The sequence below is a fragment of the Diospyros lotus genome, chromosome 4 (assembly GCF_014633365.1).
Source record: "Diospyros lotus cultivar Yz01 chromosome 4, ASM1463336v1, whole genome shotgun sequence".
Taxonomy (NCBI): domain Eukaryota; kingdom Viridiplantae; phylum Streptophyta; class Magnoliopsida; order Ericales; family Ebenaceae; genus Diospyros; species Diospyros lotus.
The window spans coordinates 38,044,342-38,060,665 of NC_068341.1; the positions used below are offsets into that span (position 1 = coordinate 38,044,342).

General features: G+C 40.1%; 1 protein-coding gene across 2 annotated transcripts in view; it reads right to left on the reverse strand.

Annotated features, from left to right (window-relative positions):
- The window catches only part of LOC127799470 (uncharacterized), an 89,518-nt gene that overhangs the window by 65,397 nt on the left and 7,797 nt on the right, over positions 1-16,324 (reverse strand). For both annotated transcript variants that reach the window (XM_052333525.1, XM_052333526.1), the window contains exons 4-6: positions 2,115-2,218; positions 1,978-2,029; positions 1,813-1,897 (exon numbers count right to left, since the gene is read on the reverse strand). In XM_052333525.1, coding sequence (XP_052189485.1) covers positions 1,813-1,897; positions 1,978-2,029; positions 2,115-2,218 — 241 coding nt within the window. The remainder of the gene's footprint in view (positions 1-1,812; positions 1,898-1,977; positions 2,030-2,114; positions 2,219-16,324) is intronic.

Genomic DNA, 16,324 nt, shown 5'->3' on the forward strand with positions numbered 1-16,324 from the left:
GGTGTCAACTATCGACCATTGTGACAAGCCACAGACGAGACAGGAAAGCTGGTACTTCCAATCACCCACCTTTGTATTGTGCATATCATGATATTGTGTGATGCATGGGGATTGGATTGCATTTATTGGGGGAAACATGCTTTGTGTGTGGAGGGATGTGTGCACATTAGCATAACTCGGTTGGTCTAAGAGCCAACTATTTACCTTAGGTGAGCATATGCATTTAGAACATTTCGCATGTGTGTTCTTATGTGAGCGTAGCGTGGCTTGATACTTGGTTTATGGGGGTCTTAACATTACGTTTATGCTGCAAATGTCATTGCATTCCTTATGTATTGCATTGCATGGTGAGGAAGAGTGATTATGAGAGGTGGGTGAGGCCCACGGCGTAAAACCGTGGAACGAATTCACAACAGCAACATGTTATGATGATAAGTTATGAATGACAAGAAAATCCAATTGTGGCGATATGTTATGTATGATAGGAAAAGCATGTTATGAATGTCAAAAAAAGCCGACCAAAGTCAGGAAAAAGCAAGTCAGGAATGATGATATGGTAGCCTATATTAGGTTGCTAGTAGGTTTGTATGTGAAACTTGGGCGCCAATATGTGTATCTTATGTGAGCCCGAAGGACCCTCTATGTACAATTTACTTTATATTTATGCATTAAGACTAATGCACGTATTGAACAGGGCATGATGTGTTACTGCATTGACATGGAATGCATGTGGTATGGGAAAAGTTCCATTCTTAACCTGTTGCCTAAATACTATTATGCTTGCGAGCCTTGTAGCTCACGCTTTGCTTGCGTCATTCCATATAAGAGCAAGGTACCAAGCAAGGACGAGGTAGGCAGTACTCGAGGCGGGGGTTAGACGTGTACAGAGCAGTCCCGACCATAAGGTCCTAGTGGTGTCTTCTTGTTGCAGATATTGTAATAGGATAACGTGTTAGATTCAGTATTGCTTAATGTAATTGACCTCGATGTATGTTTAAGAATGTGTTAAGTGGATTGATGAGACAATAGCAAAGCTTTGTTATCAGGAGTAAATATGTTAGTTGTTGTATTTTTATTAAGCCTCTGTCAGGTGCCAACTATTCTAACACTTCCCCTTGAATTTCTCAGCTGAGGTTTTCAAGAAAGAGGTCACCATGAGTTTTTGGTAGCAGTGCTGGCGTTGCATCCCCAAGGAAAATATATAAATATTAATTATAAAAATGGAGACGATGCAAAGGGGGAGTATTAGAATTATTAGTATTAATTGTACATATTTTATATGTATTTTATTTGTAATTATTAGGCCTTGTAATTAGCCCTAGGTTAAGCCCATAGATTAAAGCCCATTATGCCTATTATAAATAGCAAGCTAAGAGAGACTAATCTCTTAGGTTTTTCTCTCTAAATTATTCTCTCACAAAATTTAATAATCCTAATCTCTTCTGGGAGAAGTATGAAATTAGAGCGAATGTTGAGTTAATCCATGCAAAGTTGGGCTAATGGAACTGAACACAAACTGAGAACTTGGATTGGATATCAACTGAGCATATCTCAGACAGAGCAGCCAATACCAAGGGTACGATTGGGCACAACCTAGCTGCTTATCTCAATAAGTTCCATTTTCCAAATATCATATTCTTGAAGCAAAGCATGAGTGCGCACATTCATTGACCTAAATACTGTTTTCTCACCACATTGAGCAATTTATAAAATCCACACCCTCAATTACCATGCTCTATACTTTCAACAAATGTGCCCACAGTCCAAAGAAAGGTAGCAATGATGCAGTCTAATATAGGACATTAAATTCACCATTTATAGCCGTTGAGAACCTGAGGAAGAAACTCCCTTTCAAATAAATGACTGAAAGGCCCATGCCCTATGTCATGCAACAGCCCTGAAATTGAAGCAATAACACAATGCAAACATTTAGATAACTGGGAAAGAACAGGACAGCAGGTATGTACAGTTAATTACCTGCAAGTTTCACAGTTTGTACATCAAAGCGATCAATGCCAAGCTCCAAACCCTCCAAGAATAGCAGATGTGTAAAGACAGAATGCTAAGAATTTCAGTTGTGTAATTACAGTGATCAGAACATCCAGAATCCTTACTTGAGTTTTCAGTTTGTGAACAGCCTGACCAGCAAGCCAATACACTCCAAGAGAATGTTCAAACCTAGAATGCACAGCCCCTGGATAAACCATGTGTGCCATACCTGAATTTACAAAAGCTAGTTTCAAGTATGAACATTGTCAAAGGATTTCAAGGAGTAATCATCTTTCAGTATTCCCTGCCTGGAGTTAAAAGGAGCAAGTGAAATGTGCACAAAATAAGGACCATGTGTTCAAACCTTTCTACTAACTCCATATTTAAAGACCTAAATGTATTTAACCAAGTAAAAAAGGGAAAATTTTGGGCACATGGGAGAAAACTTGTTGACACTGATAATACATAAAATAGAGTTATTCCTCTCTCCTAGAGTTTAAAATTTTAGATTAGTTGGTGACTAATTTAACACCAATAAAAATACTAACCAAACAATTCTTTCAACTTTACATCAACCTGTTGAGGAAGAAATTCCGGATTATAGTGGAATTCCAAATTAAAAGGTGATAAGGGCAGTTGGTTGATGATAAGAATAGTTGATTTGAATGAAAGATAAGATGATAAGAAGAAGAAGTTGAAATCAAAAGAAGATAACAAATTACAGTTGTTCCAAAAAGATAGAAGGGAAACTAATTTTCAAGTTTAAATCCTATCTTATCTGAAGTTGTATTGTATTTTCAAATTTGTTTTTTGAATTCCTAGATTCTAGGAGAAAGCTGATAGCAGCTTCTGTATATATATGCACCATACGATCAAATGAAAAGTGTGATTGAATTATTTCCACTCACCCCTTTGCTACTTAGAGCATTTCTATCTAAGCATCTAAATTTGTTCATGGTATCATTTCTATCTAGGCATCTAAGTTTGTTCGTGGTAATAGAGCCACCAACCCGGTGACTGCATATCTTATCCTCTTCTTCACACAACTGTTCCAAGATGGCTAGTACCTCGCCAACCAGTGAAGCCTCCACTACTTATCCTACATCCACTACAATCTCACAACCTTCTGCTGTCCTTATTTCCCTCAACCAACACACCCTTCAAATTACCCAGCATAAACTTAATGGGACTAACTTTCAAGAATGGTCTCAATTAGTTTTGTTGGTTATGAAAGGGAAAGGAAAAGTGGGGTATCTGTCAGCAATTAAGGGTTCTGATCTTGTTCCCAATTTCAGATCTTGTTCCCAAATTCAGACAAGACTCAATCAATTGATTGATTGATTTAATTGATGGATAATAGATTGGCTGTATATATTTTCTAAAATAAGACCTGTATCTTCTAAATCTAGATTAGTATATCTTTGATTGATTTGTTGTATCCTAAATTTGTATAGTTTCCTAATCTAGGTTTAGAAATCTTTCCTTAACCAGTTTTTAGCAACTTCCTAATCTTGTAAGGAAGTCTGTATAAATTGAGTTCCTCGGGTAAGAGATGAATAAGATTGAAGAGAAGCATTTTTCCTATTTTTCTTAACATGGTATCAAAGCCCTAGGATTCCTCAACAGATTCCTTGGGACGATTGCTGCTTATCTCTTTCAATCTTCTCTCCATTAGTATTATTTTTCTTCTTCCACCCAACCTTCATGGAGCATGTCTACCATTCAAGATCCTTCACCTGATTCAGCATCTAGCCATACCTCAAAGATTCCAATCACTGGAATTCAAAATGGAGGCTCCGGGGGGGAGTTGCAGAATCTTCAAACAGCTTACCGCTTCAATGGTAAGAACTATCTGAAGTGGTCACAGCTGATCAGAACCTTCCTTAAAGGAAAGGGGAAGCTTGGTCATCTGTTGGGAACTGGCCCAAAAGAGAGTGATCCAATGTTTGGGGCATGGGATGAAGAAGACTCCTTGGTGATATCTTGGCTCTAGAATTCCATGATTCCAGAAATCAGTGACACTGTCATGTTCTTGACAACAGCCAAGGATATATGGGAGGCCATAAAGCTGACTTATTCAAAGGTCAAGGATGCAGCCCAAATCTATGAAATACGGGCAAGGGTGGCAACAACCAAGCAAGATACGAAAATTGTTACTGAGTATGCAAATTTGCTGCAAACTCTATGGCAAGAACTTGACCATTGCCAGTGTCTAGAGATGAAGTGCAGTGAGGATGCTGCACTACATAAGAGATTTGTTGAAAATGAGCGAACATATGATTTTTTAGCCGGTCTCAACATAGAATTTGATGCAGTCAGAGTGCAAATCCTTGGCAAGGAAGACATCCCTTCCTTGAATGAGATAATCTCTCTAATATGAGCAGAAGAAGGGAAAAGGGGTGTAATGCTGGAACCTATTTCGAATGAGAGCTCGGCTTTAGTGTCCTTAAAAGCTCACTATCAGAGCAAAGGACCTAGAGATGAGAAGAAACCCACAAATAGGGATTCCCTATGGTGTACCTATTGTAAAAAGCCTAGGCACACCATAGAGAAGTGTTGGAAGCTTCATGGAAAGCCACCCAAAGGAGGACCAGCAAGAAGCCAAATGCATGGACAGGCCTATATGACAGGCATCGGTCAACAATCTGAAACAAGGGATTTAGAACAGGGAGAGGAGATTTTTGAACTCAGCAAGGCAGAAATCGAAAGGCTGAGGAGTTTATTGGAGTCCCTAGATAAGAAGGCAGAAAAAGGTACCTGCTCCCTTTCCCTCACAAGTACTTCTTCCTTATCTTTTTCCCTACATCCTTCAGAAAATCTGAACCAAAATTATTGAATCCTAGACTCTGATGCTTCAAACCATATGACTTCCTATCCACACTTGTTCATTTCCTATAGCCCATGTTCTAGCTCAAGAAAAATCACAATGGCAGATGGCTCTCTTACCACTGTTGCCGGCTAAGGAGATGTTCTCCTCAATGAGCACCTAACCCCAAAAAATGTTCTTCGTGTCCCTAAGTTGTTTGCTAATCTCATATCTATCCAAAAACTCATCGAAGATACTAATTGTAGTGTATTTTTCCATTCTAATGTCTGTGAGATACAGAAACAGGGCAAGAAGAGGATGATTGGGCTTGCTAGGGCTAGGGAAGGACTTTACCTTGAGAAACCAGGTGGACAGGATAAGAAGCAGTCTCTTCCTCTTATGTAATGCCTAGCTCAATCCAATAAAGATAAGATATGGTTAGAACACTATAGGCTCGGCCACCCTTCTTTTCTCACCCTTAAATTAATGTTTCCTGATTTAGCCAAAGGTCTTGACTTTAAACAATTTAGTTGTGCTGTGTGTGAACTTGCAAAACATAAATGAATATCTTTTCCTCTATCCAATAAAAGGACCGAATCTCCATTTTCTCTAATTCATAGTGATATTTGGGGTCCATCAAATGTTCCCAATATTTCTGGGGCAAGATAGTTTGTTATATTTGTGGATGATTGTACTAGGGTAGTTTGGTTGTATTTGCTGAAATCAAAATCAGAAGTAAGCCATGTGTTTCCTACATTTTATACCATGATCAAAACTCAATTTGGAGTAGGAATAAAACGGTTTAGATCTGACAATGCTAGAGATTTTTTCAACCTATCTTTATCTGATTTCTTTCAGCAACAGGGATAATCCATGAGTCCTCTTGTCCCTACACTCCTCAACAGAATGGAGTGGCCGAGAGGAAAAATGACCACCTTTTAGCTGTTATTCGAGCCCTTCTCTTTCACCATAATGTACCAAAACATTATTGGGGAGAAGCAACTCTAACAGCCACTTCCCTCATCAATAGACTTCCATCCAAAACCTTAGAATCTCATAGCCCAATTCGATTGTTGACTAACCATTTTCCTGATTTTCATGTGGCTAGTAGCTGGCAGCCCAAGATATTCGGGTGCACAGCTTATGTTCATGTTCCTACGGTTAATAGAGGGAAGCTAGATCCTCGTGCATTAAAATGTGTGTTTACTGGATATTCCTCTACACAAAAAGGTTATAGGTGTTATCACCCTCCTTCAAAGAAATTTTTTGTATTTGCAGATGTGACTTTTGCTGAGAATGAATCTTACTTCATAGCCTCTAGTACTCCAAAACAAAATCTAACCGTAACTAGTGGGACTTCTCCTTTATCTCTTTCGGATCATGATCTGTTACCCTCCTTGAACCCATCTTCTAATCTAAATGATTCAGTAGGAGTGTCATCCGAGGAGGCGCTATCATCTACTCTTCGTCCATTACAGGTCTGTTCAAGGAGGAAGAAACCTAAATCTAACCCTGTGCAAGCTCTAGCATCCCCTACAGGTCCTGCCAATCCTGAAATATTCACAAGCAGAAGAGACACTAACAATTCTGCTACTATTTCAGAGCCATCTCCAGGTATCTCCTCAATTGATACTCTTGATAATAGCCCTGTGATAGATATTGAAGCCACACCCAAAACAAATACATATGATCTAAATTGGCCTATTGCACTAAGAAAAGGAACCAGAGCCTGCACTAAACATCCTTTGCATCTATTTCTTTCCTTTTCTAAGATGTCATCTGCCCACAGAGCCTTCCCTACTAGCCTACACACTATTCCTATCCCACGCAATTTTTCTGAAGCTATAGGGAATAGGAATTGGAAGGATGCCATGGAGACTGAGATGGCAACCCTAGAAAAAAATCAGACCTAGGATTTGATGGAATTACCTAAAGGAAAACATCCGGTAGGTTGTAAATGGGTCTATACTGTGAAATATAAATTTGATGGATCTATAGATGGGTACAAGGCAAGATTAGTTGCCAAGGGATACACACAAGTGTATGAGGTGGATTATTTGGACACATTTGCACCTGTGGCAAAACTGAATATAGTTAGGGTTCTTCTTTCCTTGGCTCCTAACCTAGACTGGCCACTGCTTCAATTTGATGTTAAAAACGCATTTTTACATGGGAATCTAGAAGAAAAGGTGTATATGGAAATACCACCAGGTTATGGGACAAAAGAACCGGTTGTATGCAAACTAAAAAAAGCCTTATATGGGCTGAAGCAGCCCCCACGGGCTTGGTTTGGAAGATTTACAGGTGTCATGCTTAATATGGGGTATAGGCAAAGCCAAGGAGACCATACATTTTTTATACACCACTAGACTACAGGGGGGGTAATAGTGTTTATTGTGTATGTGGATGATATTATTGTTACTGAAAATAATGAGGAAGGTATGACAAAATTAAAGGAGTGTCTAGTGAAGGAATTCGAGATTAAAGATTTGGGAAGATTAAAATATTTTTTGGGAATAGAGATGGCTCATTCAAAGGATGGCATATTCATTTCCCAGCAAAAATATATAGTGGATCTCCTGAATGAAACTGGATTGCTTAGTTGTAAGGCAGTTGAAACTCCTATTGACCCGAATCATAAACTAGGAGAAGCTTTAGAAGACAACATGGTTGACAAAGGAATTTATCAAAGGTTAGTTGGAAAGTTGATATATCTGGCCCATACTCGGCCTAATAGCATATGCGATAGGGGTGGTAAGTCAATTTATGCACAATCCGAAAGAAAGCGATCTTAAAGTTGTGTATAGGATACTTCATTAATTAAAGGGAGCACCTGGGAAAGGCATTCTATTCAAGAAAGAAGAAGCCATGACACTAGAGGCATACACAAATGCTGACTATGCAGGATCTGTTGTAGATAGAAGATCAACTTCTGGCTATTGTACCATATTGGGAGGTAATTTGGTGACATGGAGAAGCAAGAAACAAAATGTGGTTGCTAGGTCAAGTACTAAAGCAGAATTCCGGTCCACGGCCCTAGGTATGTGTAAATTATTGTGGCTAAAAATTTTGCTAAATGATCTCATGGACTGCACCTATAAAGCTCTATTGTAATAACAAGTCGGCAATTAGTATCGCCTATAACCCAGTTCAACACGACCGGACGAAGCATGTTGAAGTGGATAGACATTTTATAAAAGAAAAATTGGATAGTAGTTTGATATGCACACCATACATTTCATCACACAATCAGCTAGCAGATGTGCTAACCAAGGGCCTGCCTGCAGCCATGTTTAGAAGGATGACAAGCAAGATTGATATCCATGATATCCATAACCAATCTTGAGGGGGAGTGTCAACAATTAAGGGTTCTGATCTTGTTCCCAAATTCAGACAAGACTCAATCAATTGATTGATTGATTTAATTGATGGATAATAGATTGGTTGTATATATTTTCTAAAATAAGACCTGTATCTTCTAAATCTAGATTAGTATATCTTTGATTGATTTGTTGTATCCTAAATTTGTATAGTTTCCTAATCTAGGTTTAGAAATCCTTCCTTAACCAGTTTTTAGCAACTTCCTAATCTTGTAAGGAAGTCTGTATAAATTGAGTTCCTCGAGTAAGAGATGAATAAGATTGAAGAGAAGCATTTTTCCTATTTTTCTTAACAGTATCTAACCGGGGGAATCCCTGGACCAGATCCTACAGCTGCTAACTATGAAGTATGGGATGCTGAGAATTCCATAATTATGGCTTGGCTTATCAATTCCATGGAGCCAAAGATAGGGAGGACCTATCTGTTTTACAAAACAACCAAAGAAGTATAGAAAGTTGTCCAAAGTCTTTACTCAAATATGGAAAACATGGCACAATGTTTTGAATTTCGATTAGCTATAAGGACCACTCGCCAAGGTAACCACTTAGTAACCGATTACTATAATATGTTGTCTAAGTTATGGCAGGAAATGGACCTATTTTATGACATCAGTTGGGAGTGTACCAAGGATGGAGTTAAGTACTCTAAAATGGTGGAAAAAGAATGGGTATTTGACTTCCTACATGGCCTCAATTCTGACTTGGATGAAGTTAGAGGGAGGTTGTTAGGAACCAAGCTATTTCCATCTATCTGAGAAGCATTTGCAGAGGTGAGAAGAGACGAAAGCCAAAAGAAGGTAATGCTTAATTTATTACCTGAAAATAACAATCAAAGTGGTTCAGCCCTTGCTACTTCTAAACAAAGAACAACACCAACACATGGGGACCCACAAAAAGAAAAAATATGGTGTGATCACTATCACAAACCCTATCACACAAGAGACACTTGCTGGAAGATCCATGGGAAACTAGCAAACTGGAAAAGGAAAGGCCAAAGAAAAACTCGAACAACCTATGCAGTTGAGACTGAAGAAGGTAAAATGACTGCAGATCAATTGAAAGTACTGTAATAGGTATTCAACCAGACAGGGGTTACAAAATCATCAAATTTGGTGGAAACCCCAAAACCAACTGTTTCCCTTGCTAAACAAGGTACTTTCCATCAGTGTTATCTCTCTAAATTGTTATCTACAGATGCTTGGATTGTGGATACAGGGGCCTCATGTGGAAGCATGTAGTGTTTGAGTAGCAATCTTTACCTATGTTGGTGATTTGTTAATTGTAATGTTATTTGTATTGTTGTTATATTGTTCGAGCTTTTATAAGGCGGTTCTTATTGTATGAGATTGCATCACCAATCTATTGAAGTGGTGCGTTGTATATAAATGTAGCTACGCCTCTTCCTCTTGTATCTTTTGACTCATTCTTATTTCACCAGTGAAATTCTTGCAAGTTTTTCTCTCTCACATTCTTTCTTTTCTTGTGCCTGGGAGTTCTTTCTTTTCTCGTGCCCTAGGGTTTCATTATATGGTATCAAAGCCATATGTAACGGACCACCCCATTCGGCGCCTTGAGGTTCCCAAAGGCACCCACGAGACCCCAGGGCCAGCCTATCCCATACGTGGCAGGCAAGCTTGGCACACGCTAACACACACAATACTTTGCGTAAGATAGCGACAATACCAGCAACTTTTTGTCACTGCTAGTGACAATGGCTATCTTACTGACTTAGTGTAAATTGGTGAATAGCAGTAGAAGAGAGAAAAACCTAGGCTGAACAGAGGGAAGAAAGAATAGAGAGATAGAAAGAGAGAGAGATATTGAATTTCAATAATAATTCTCGACAGTCCTTCTTGGAAGGTCTAGGAGGGATATATATACCTCCTAGTATGGGTGCTGCCATAGCAGATTCCCCCTTACAAGCAGTTATAACAACCGATTTTGTCCTATTCTAGCCCATACACGTGGGCTCTCCCTAAAATATTCTCCTAGTAACAAACTATTACAACTGGAAATTAAAGCAACAAACTACAATAAGCAATAACAATAATAAAGGAAATAACAATTACAGCATTAAGAAAAAAAATTAAAAATAACAGAGAATAAGTCACCACATATGACAAGAAATGCTGAGGCTGGCAGCCTTGAGAAATTGCCATAGAAGACTTGGCAGGTATTCCCAAGTGTTGTTTCCCGTGTATCCTTGTTGCCATTTCACCAGCACTTGGATGAGGGGTACCCTTCGGTTGTAGATCACCCTTTTGTCTATAATGGCTTCCGACTCCTCCAAATTTTCCTTCTATTTAGGAATGGTGGGCAATGCTGGGTTAACCGACTCAACTCCAGCTAACTTTTTCAATAGGGAGACATGGGAGACTAGATAAATCTGAGATTCCTCAGGGAGTTGTACACAGTAGGCCACTTCCCTTACCCAGGCCACTATGGGAAATAGCCCAAAATACTTGGGACTGAGTTTGGACACTGGCCCTTGGCTGAGGAATTTCAAGTGGGGGTACCTCAACCGTAAATACACCTTCTCTCCAACTTCCAATTCCCTCTTACTCATCTTCTTGTCTGCATATTGCTTCATCATATTCTGGGTTGAGGCCAGTTCTTGCTTAAGTTATTGTAGTACCACCCTCCTCTACTGCATATACTCCTCAACAGTAGCAGTTGTGGCATGTCCCTCTAAAGCTGGTAGGATGGGAGGTTTGTAACCGTAGTTGGCCTCAAAGGGTGACATTTGCAAGGATGTGTGGTGGTTAGAGTTATACCACCATTGGGCCAATGCTAACCACCGGTGCCAGCTCTTAGGTTGTAGAACGCATACACACCTCAAGTAGGTCTCCAAGGTTTGATTGACTCTTTCAGTTTGCCCGTCCGATTAGGGATGATAGATTATAGACATATTAAACTTGGTTCCCATAGACTTCATCAATTCCTGCCAGAACACACTCGTGAAGATCTTATCACGATCTGATACAATGGTGCTTGGGACCCCATGCAACGCCACTACCTGATCCATGAATGCCCTTGCCACTTCTTGGGTTATGTAAGGGTGAGCCAACCCTATGAAGTGCGTAAATTTAGATAGCCTATCAACCACAACCAGTATACTATCCTTCCCTTCAAATTTAGGCAACCCTTCAATAAAGTCCACTGACACATTGGTCCAGGCTTGGTTAGGTATAGGAAGGGGTTGAAAGAGATCGGGGTAGGCCACATTTTCATGTTTACACCTTTTGCAGGCGTGGCAGGTCAGAACAAACTCCTTCACATCAGCCTTTAGCCTGAGCCAATGAAACAACTGTCTTATCCTAAGGTAAGTGTTTTGGATTCCCGAATGTCCTCCTACAGGAGATTCATGCAAGGACTGTAGAATCTTTCTCTTGAGGTTCCCACTGCTGCCAATGACAATCCGGCCATTAAACCTTATCAACCCTTCACTTAAAGTGTAACCCTCAACCTCCTTAGATCCCATTGCTAGTCTTTCCGATATCTTCTTTACCTATTCATCCGCCTCATAGCTATCTATGACTTCTTGACACCACTCAGGTATTACAGTGGTGATTGCTGACACATTTCCCTCCTCTTAGCACCTCGAAAGTGCATCAGCTACCGCATTTTCTTTACCCTTCCAATACTGAATTATGTAATCTAATCCCATCAATTTTGCTATCCCTTTCTTTTGAAGTTGTGTTTGCAATGTTTGCTGCAATAGATACTTCAAACTCTCATGATATGTTTTGATTATGAATCTCCCACCTTCCAAATAATGGCGCCATTTTTCTACAGCCATCAGTACTGCCAAGAACTCCTTCTCGTAGATGCTCAATCCTAAATGCCTTGGGCTTAATGTCTAGCTTAGAAATGTCGATGGCCTCCCTCCTTGTAACAATACAGCCCCAATGCCTACCCTACAAGCATCTGTCTCCAGTACAAAGGGTTTGTTAAAGTCTGGCAAAACCAAAACAGGTACCCTGCTCATTTCCACATTCAACATTTCAAAGGCTTCTTCAGCCTCCTACCCCCCTAGCTAAAATTTCCTTTCTTCAGTAGGCCGGTTAGAGGTTTACTAATGATTCCATACCCTCTAACAAACCGACGACAGTACCCGATAAGGCCACAGAACCCCCTCAGAGCCCTAACTATTGTGGGTTTAGCTAACATAGCTTCCACCTTTCTGGGATCAGTTCTAACACCCTCTCCTGATATCAGATGACCCAAATACTCGACCAGATCTTAACCAAAGGAACACGTAGACCTTTTGATGAAGAGCTGGTAAGGATTTCTAGGGTAGTCTTTAGGTGATGTAGATGCTGGTTCAAAGTTAGGCTATAGACAAGGATGTCATCAAAAAATACAAGTATGAATTTTCTTATGTAAGGTTCAAAGATTTGGTTCGTTAGGGATTGAAAAGTGGTCAGTGCATTGGTGAGCCCAAAGGGCATCACCAAGAACTCAAAATGTCCATGATAGTTTTAATGGTCGTTTTATGGACATCATCAGGGTTCATTTTTATTTGGTGGTATCTCGAACAAAGGTCAAGCTTTGAGAAAAAATTGGCATTATGCAACTCATCCATTAGGTCTTCTACAAGTAAGGGTGAGCACAACTTCGGTTAAACCGAAGTAACCGAACTAAACCGATAAGTTCGGTCGGTTCGGTTCGGTTATTCTTTTTTAAAATTTCGGTTCGGTTATTTTAAAAAAAAAAATCAATTTTTGATGTTCGGTTCGGTTTTTTATTTGAAATAACCGAATATCCAAACCGAACCGTATATTTAGTAAACCCCTCCCCACCCGGGCCACCCCCACACAGGCACGCGCGGGCGGGCGCAGCACCCACGTGGTTCTGGCAAAGCGCGGCACCCCACGCGAGTTCTTCTGGCAGCTTCAAGCGGGTTCCCTTCCCGATGGCTTTCTCCTGTCTTGTTCTCCTTCTCCATGACTCCATCTTGCCTCACTAGTGAGTCGTGACACAGCTTCTCAAGTTCTCCATCCCCTACCACGACCACGAGAGGGTTGTGGACCACTACAACCACCCCCACAACGTTGGGTCCTTCGAGAAGGACGATTCAACGGTCGGCACCAGCCTCATCGGCGCCTCAGCCTAAGGTGGCGTGATGAAACTCCAAATCAGGGTCGATGAGCAGAGCAGGAAGATCGTCTTTTCCTAGTCCACAACCCTCTCGTGGTAGCTGTTCGACCCTTTTGAGTCCGTGCCCTACCCTTATAGGAGAGAAATCTCCTTCTTTTCTGCTAGCCACCCCCCACCGCCATCCAAGGTCGCTGTCACCACCACTATCCCTCAGAGACGAAGAGTCGAAGAATCAAAGAGGCCGCCTCACCTCAAAACCCTATGTTCCTAATGCTTACTCCAGATTTGTTGCTCGGCGTTCATCTCTGGATCGAGCAGCTAACTGCTATTCTTCTTCCTCGCTACAGCCTAGAGGTTAGTTTCATCTCTAGATTTGTGCTTCTTCATCGGCCATCGGTACAATCTTGAGCTACCATTTTGTTTTGTTTCTGTTTCTCTTTATCATGTTCATTCTGTGTCCAACTCCATTTCATTCTTTGTATATGTTCGGCAGTATGGTAGTCAATTTTTGGGTAGGTTTCGGTTCGGTTTTTGGTTCGGTTAGTTTAAATTTAAAATCGGTTAGTTCGGTTTCGGTTACTTCGGTTAGTAGAGTAGTCGGTTCGGTTATTTGTTTAGGGTTGGTTCGGTTCGGTTCGGTTAGTTAAAATCGGACGGTTCGGTTCGATTATAACCGAATGCACACCCCTATCTACAAGAGGTATGGGGTACTTGTCTTTGATGGTCAAGGCATTTAATTGGTGGTAATCCACACAAAATGGCCAAGATCCATCTTTCTTTTTTAAAGAAGGACTAGTAAGGCAAATGGGATCTAGCTAGGTCTTATAAAGAATTGCTTTAGCATTTCCTTCACCATTTTCTCAATTTCTATTTCCTGGATTGGGGAGTAATGGTAATACCTAATGTTTACTGATTCAGTATTGGGTTTGAGGTTAATTGAATGGTCCAAGGTTCGGGTAGGGGGTAGAGTAACAAGTTCGGCAAATAAGTCCTTAAATTCTACCAGCAGTTCATCAATAAGGGTTTGAGGGTATACCTAGTCAAGCTCACCTTGCTGATTGCTGACCGTTAGGTGCAATTCTCCATATAATCTTTTCCTGACCCTTTCTTCTACTGCCACAATGGAGAATAATTGGGTCAGTTGGCACCACTTGTTTTTTAAAACTCAGTGGAGCCTCTTCCCTGTTATCATTCTGCAAGCCCCAAATTCTTTTCCCCCTATGAGTCATTCTTTTTCTCCCCTTGTCAAAGGACACCTCCATCCTATTGAAATCAAAACTTATGGGGCTCACCCCCTTCATCCAGTCAACCCCCAATACCACGTCACAACCCCCTAATTACATTTGCAGCAACCTCAAGTCTGCTTCAAACTTCTCACCTTGCATATCCCAATTAAATCCCGGATAGACTAATTCACTGATCACCCTATTCCCATTGGCCATGGTCACACTTAGGGGTTGAGTTCCCTTAAGTGGACGCTTCAGTCTTCTAGCAGAACCTTCATCCAGGAAGCTATGCGTGCTTCCACTATCAATTAAGATCAACAAACTGTTGTCCTTTACCTTCCCCTCTACTTTAATTATTGACACAGCATGTAGTGCGAGTGTGAAGAAAACACACTAAAATAAACCCTTGAAAGAACAAACTTCAATGGTTAAAGCTTGGCTTTCAAGAAGACGCAAAAACAAAATTGTTTTGCTAAGAAAACCCAAATAAGTTGCTAAAATTTGATTGATTAAAACTTGATTACAAACTCTACAGTCTAGGCATATTTATAGTATTTGTCTAATCCAAATCCATCTAATATTTGTAAACAAAATCCAACTAGAATTCTAATAAAAATAAAACTCTAATCAAACATGAAATAGAATCCTAAATCAAATAGAAACATGAAATAGAATCCTAAATCAAGTAGAAATATAAAGTAGAATCCTAAATCAAGTAGAATTCTAAAACTTAAGAAGTATTAAAATAACATTATGGCACTACTATTTTGATGATACTGTTCTGATTTGGTTGGGTCGACCTTGGGCCGAGTCTTGATTGGTGACCGTATCATTCACCTTCACTTGAAAAAAAATTCGACCTCGAATTTTGATCCTGTTTGGACAAATCCACATCCAGTAAGTACGAAGAGAGATTAGCCACATTGAATGTTTAGAAATACCCATATGATTAGGCAAATCCACAACATAAACATTATCATTTATCTTCTTTGTAATCTTGTGAGGATCATACTTCTTTGGCTTAAGCTTGTTCTGTTGTCCTACTGGAATCCGTTCCTTCTTTAAGAATATCATGACTTCATCTCCAATCTCAAATACCTTGTATTTTCTATGCTTGTCAATTGTCACCTTGTACTTCTTATTTGTGCAACTTTTGTTTGACATCTTCCTGAACCGCTTGAACTTTTCTGCTAAGGGAACATGAGCAACGACATTCCTCCCCTTCTTAGCCATATCTGTGTTGGCATGGGTCCAGTCATTGCCATGTTTGTTGACCTCTGCCTCCATTGTATTATTAATAGACTTACTGTATATCAAAATATCATCAAAATACACCACAACAAATTTACCAATGAAATGGCGTAATACTTGGTTCATTAGTCTCATGAAAGTGCTTAGTGCATTGGTTAGTCCAAAGGGCATGACTAACCACTCAAACAACCCATCTCTCGTCTTGAAAGTTGTCTTCCACTCATCTCCAGGTCGAATTCTAATTTGATGATAACCACTTCTAAGATCAATTTTGGTAAAAATCACAACCCCCATCAAGTTGATCAAGCATGTCGTTGAGCCTAGGAATTGGAAATTTGTATCCAATAGTAATTTTGTTGATGGCTCTACTGTCAACACACATCCTCCAACTCCCATCTTTCTTTGGTGTCAATAATGCTGGCACTGCACATGGACTCATGCTAGTCTGAATGTGCCCTTTTCTCAACAATTCCTCTACCTGCTCATGTAAAATCTCATTCTCCCTAGGACTCATCCTGTAGTGTGGTAGGTTAGGCAAGCTAGCACCAGGAACCAAGTCAATGTGGTGTTGA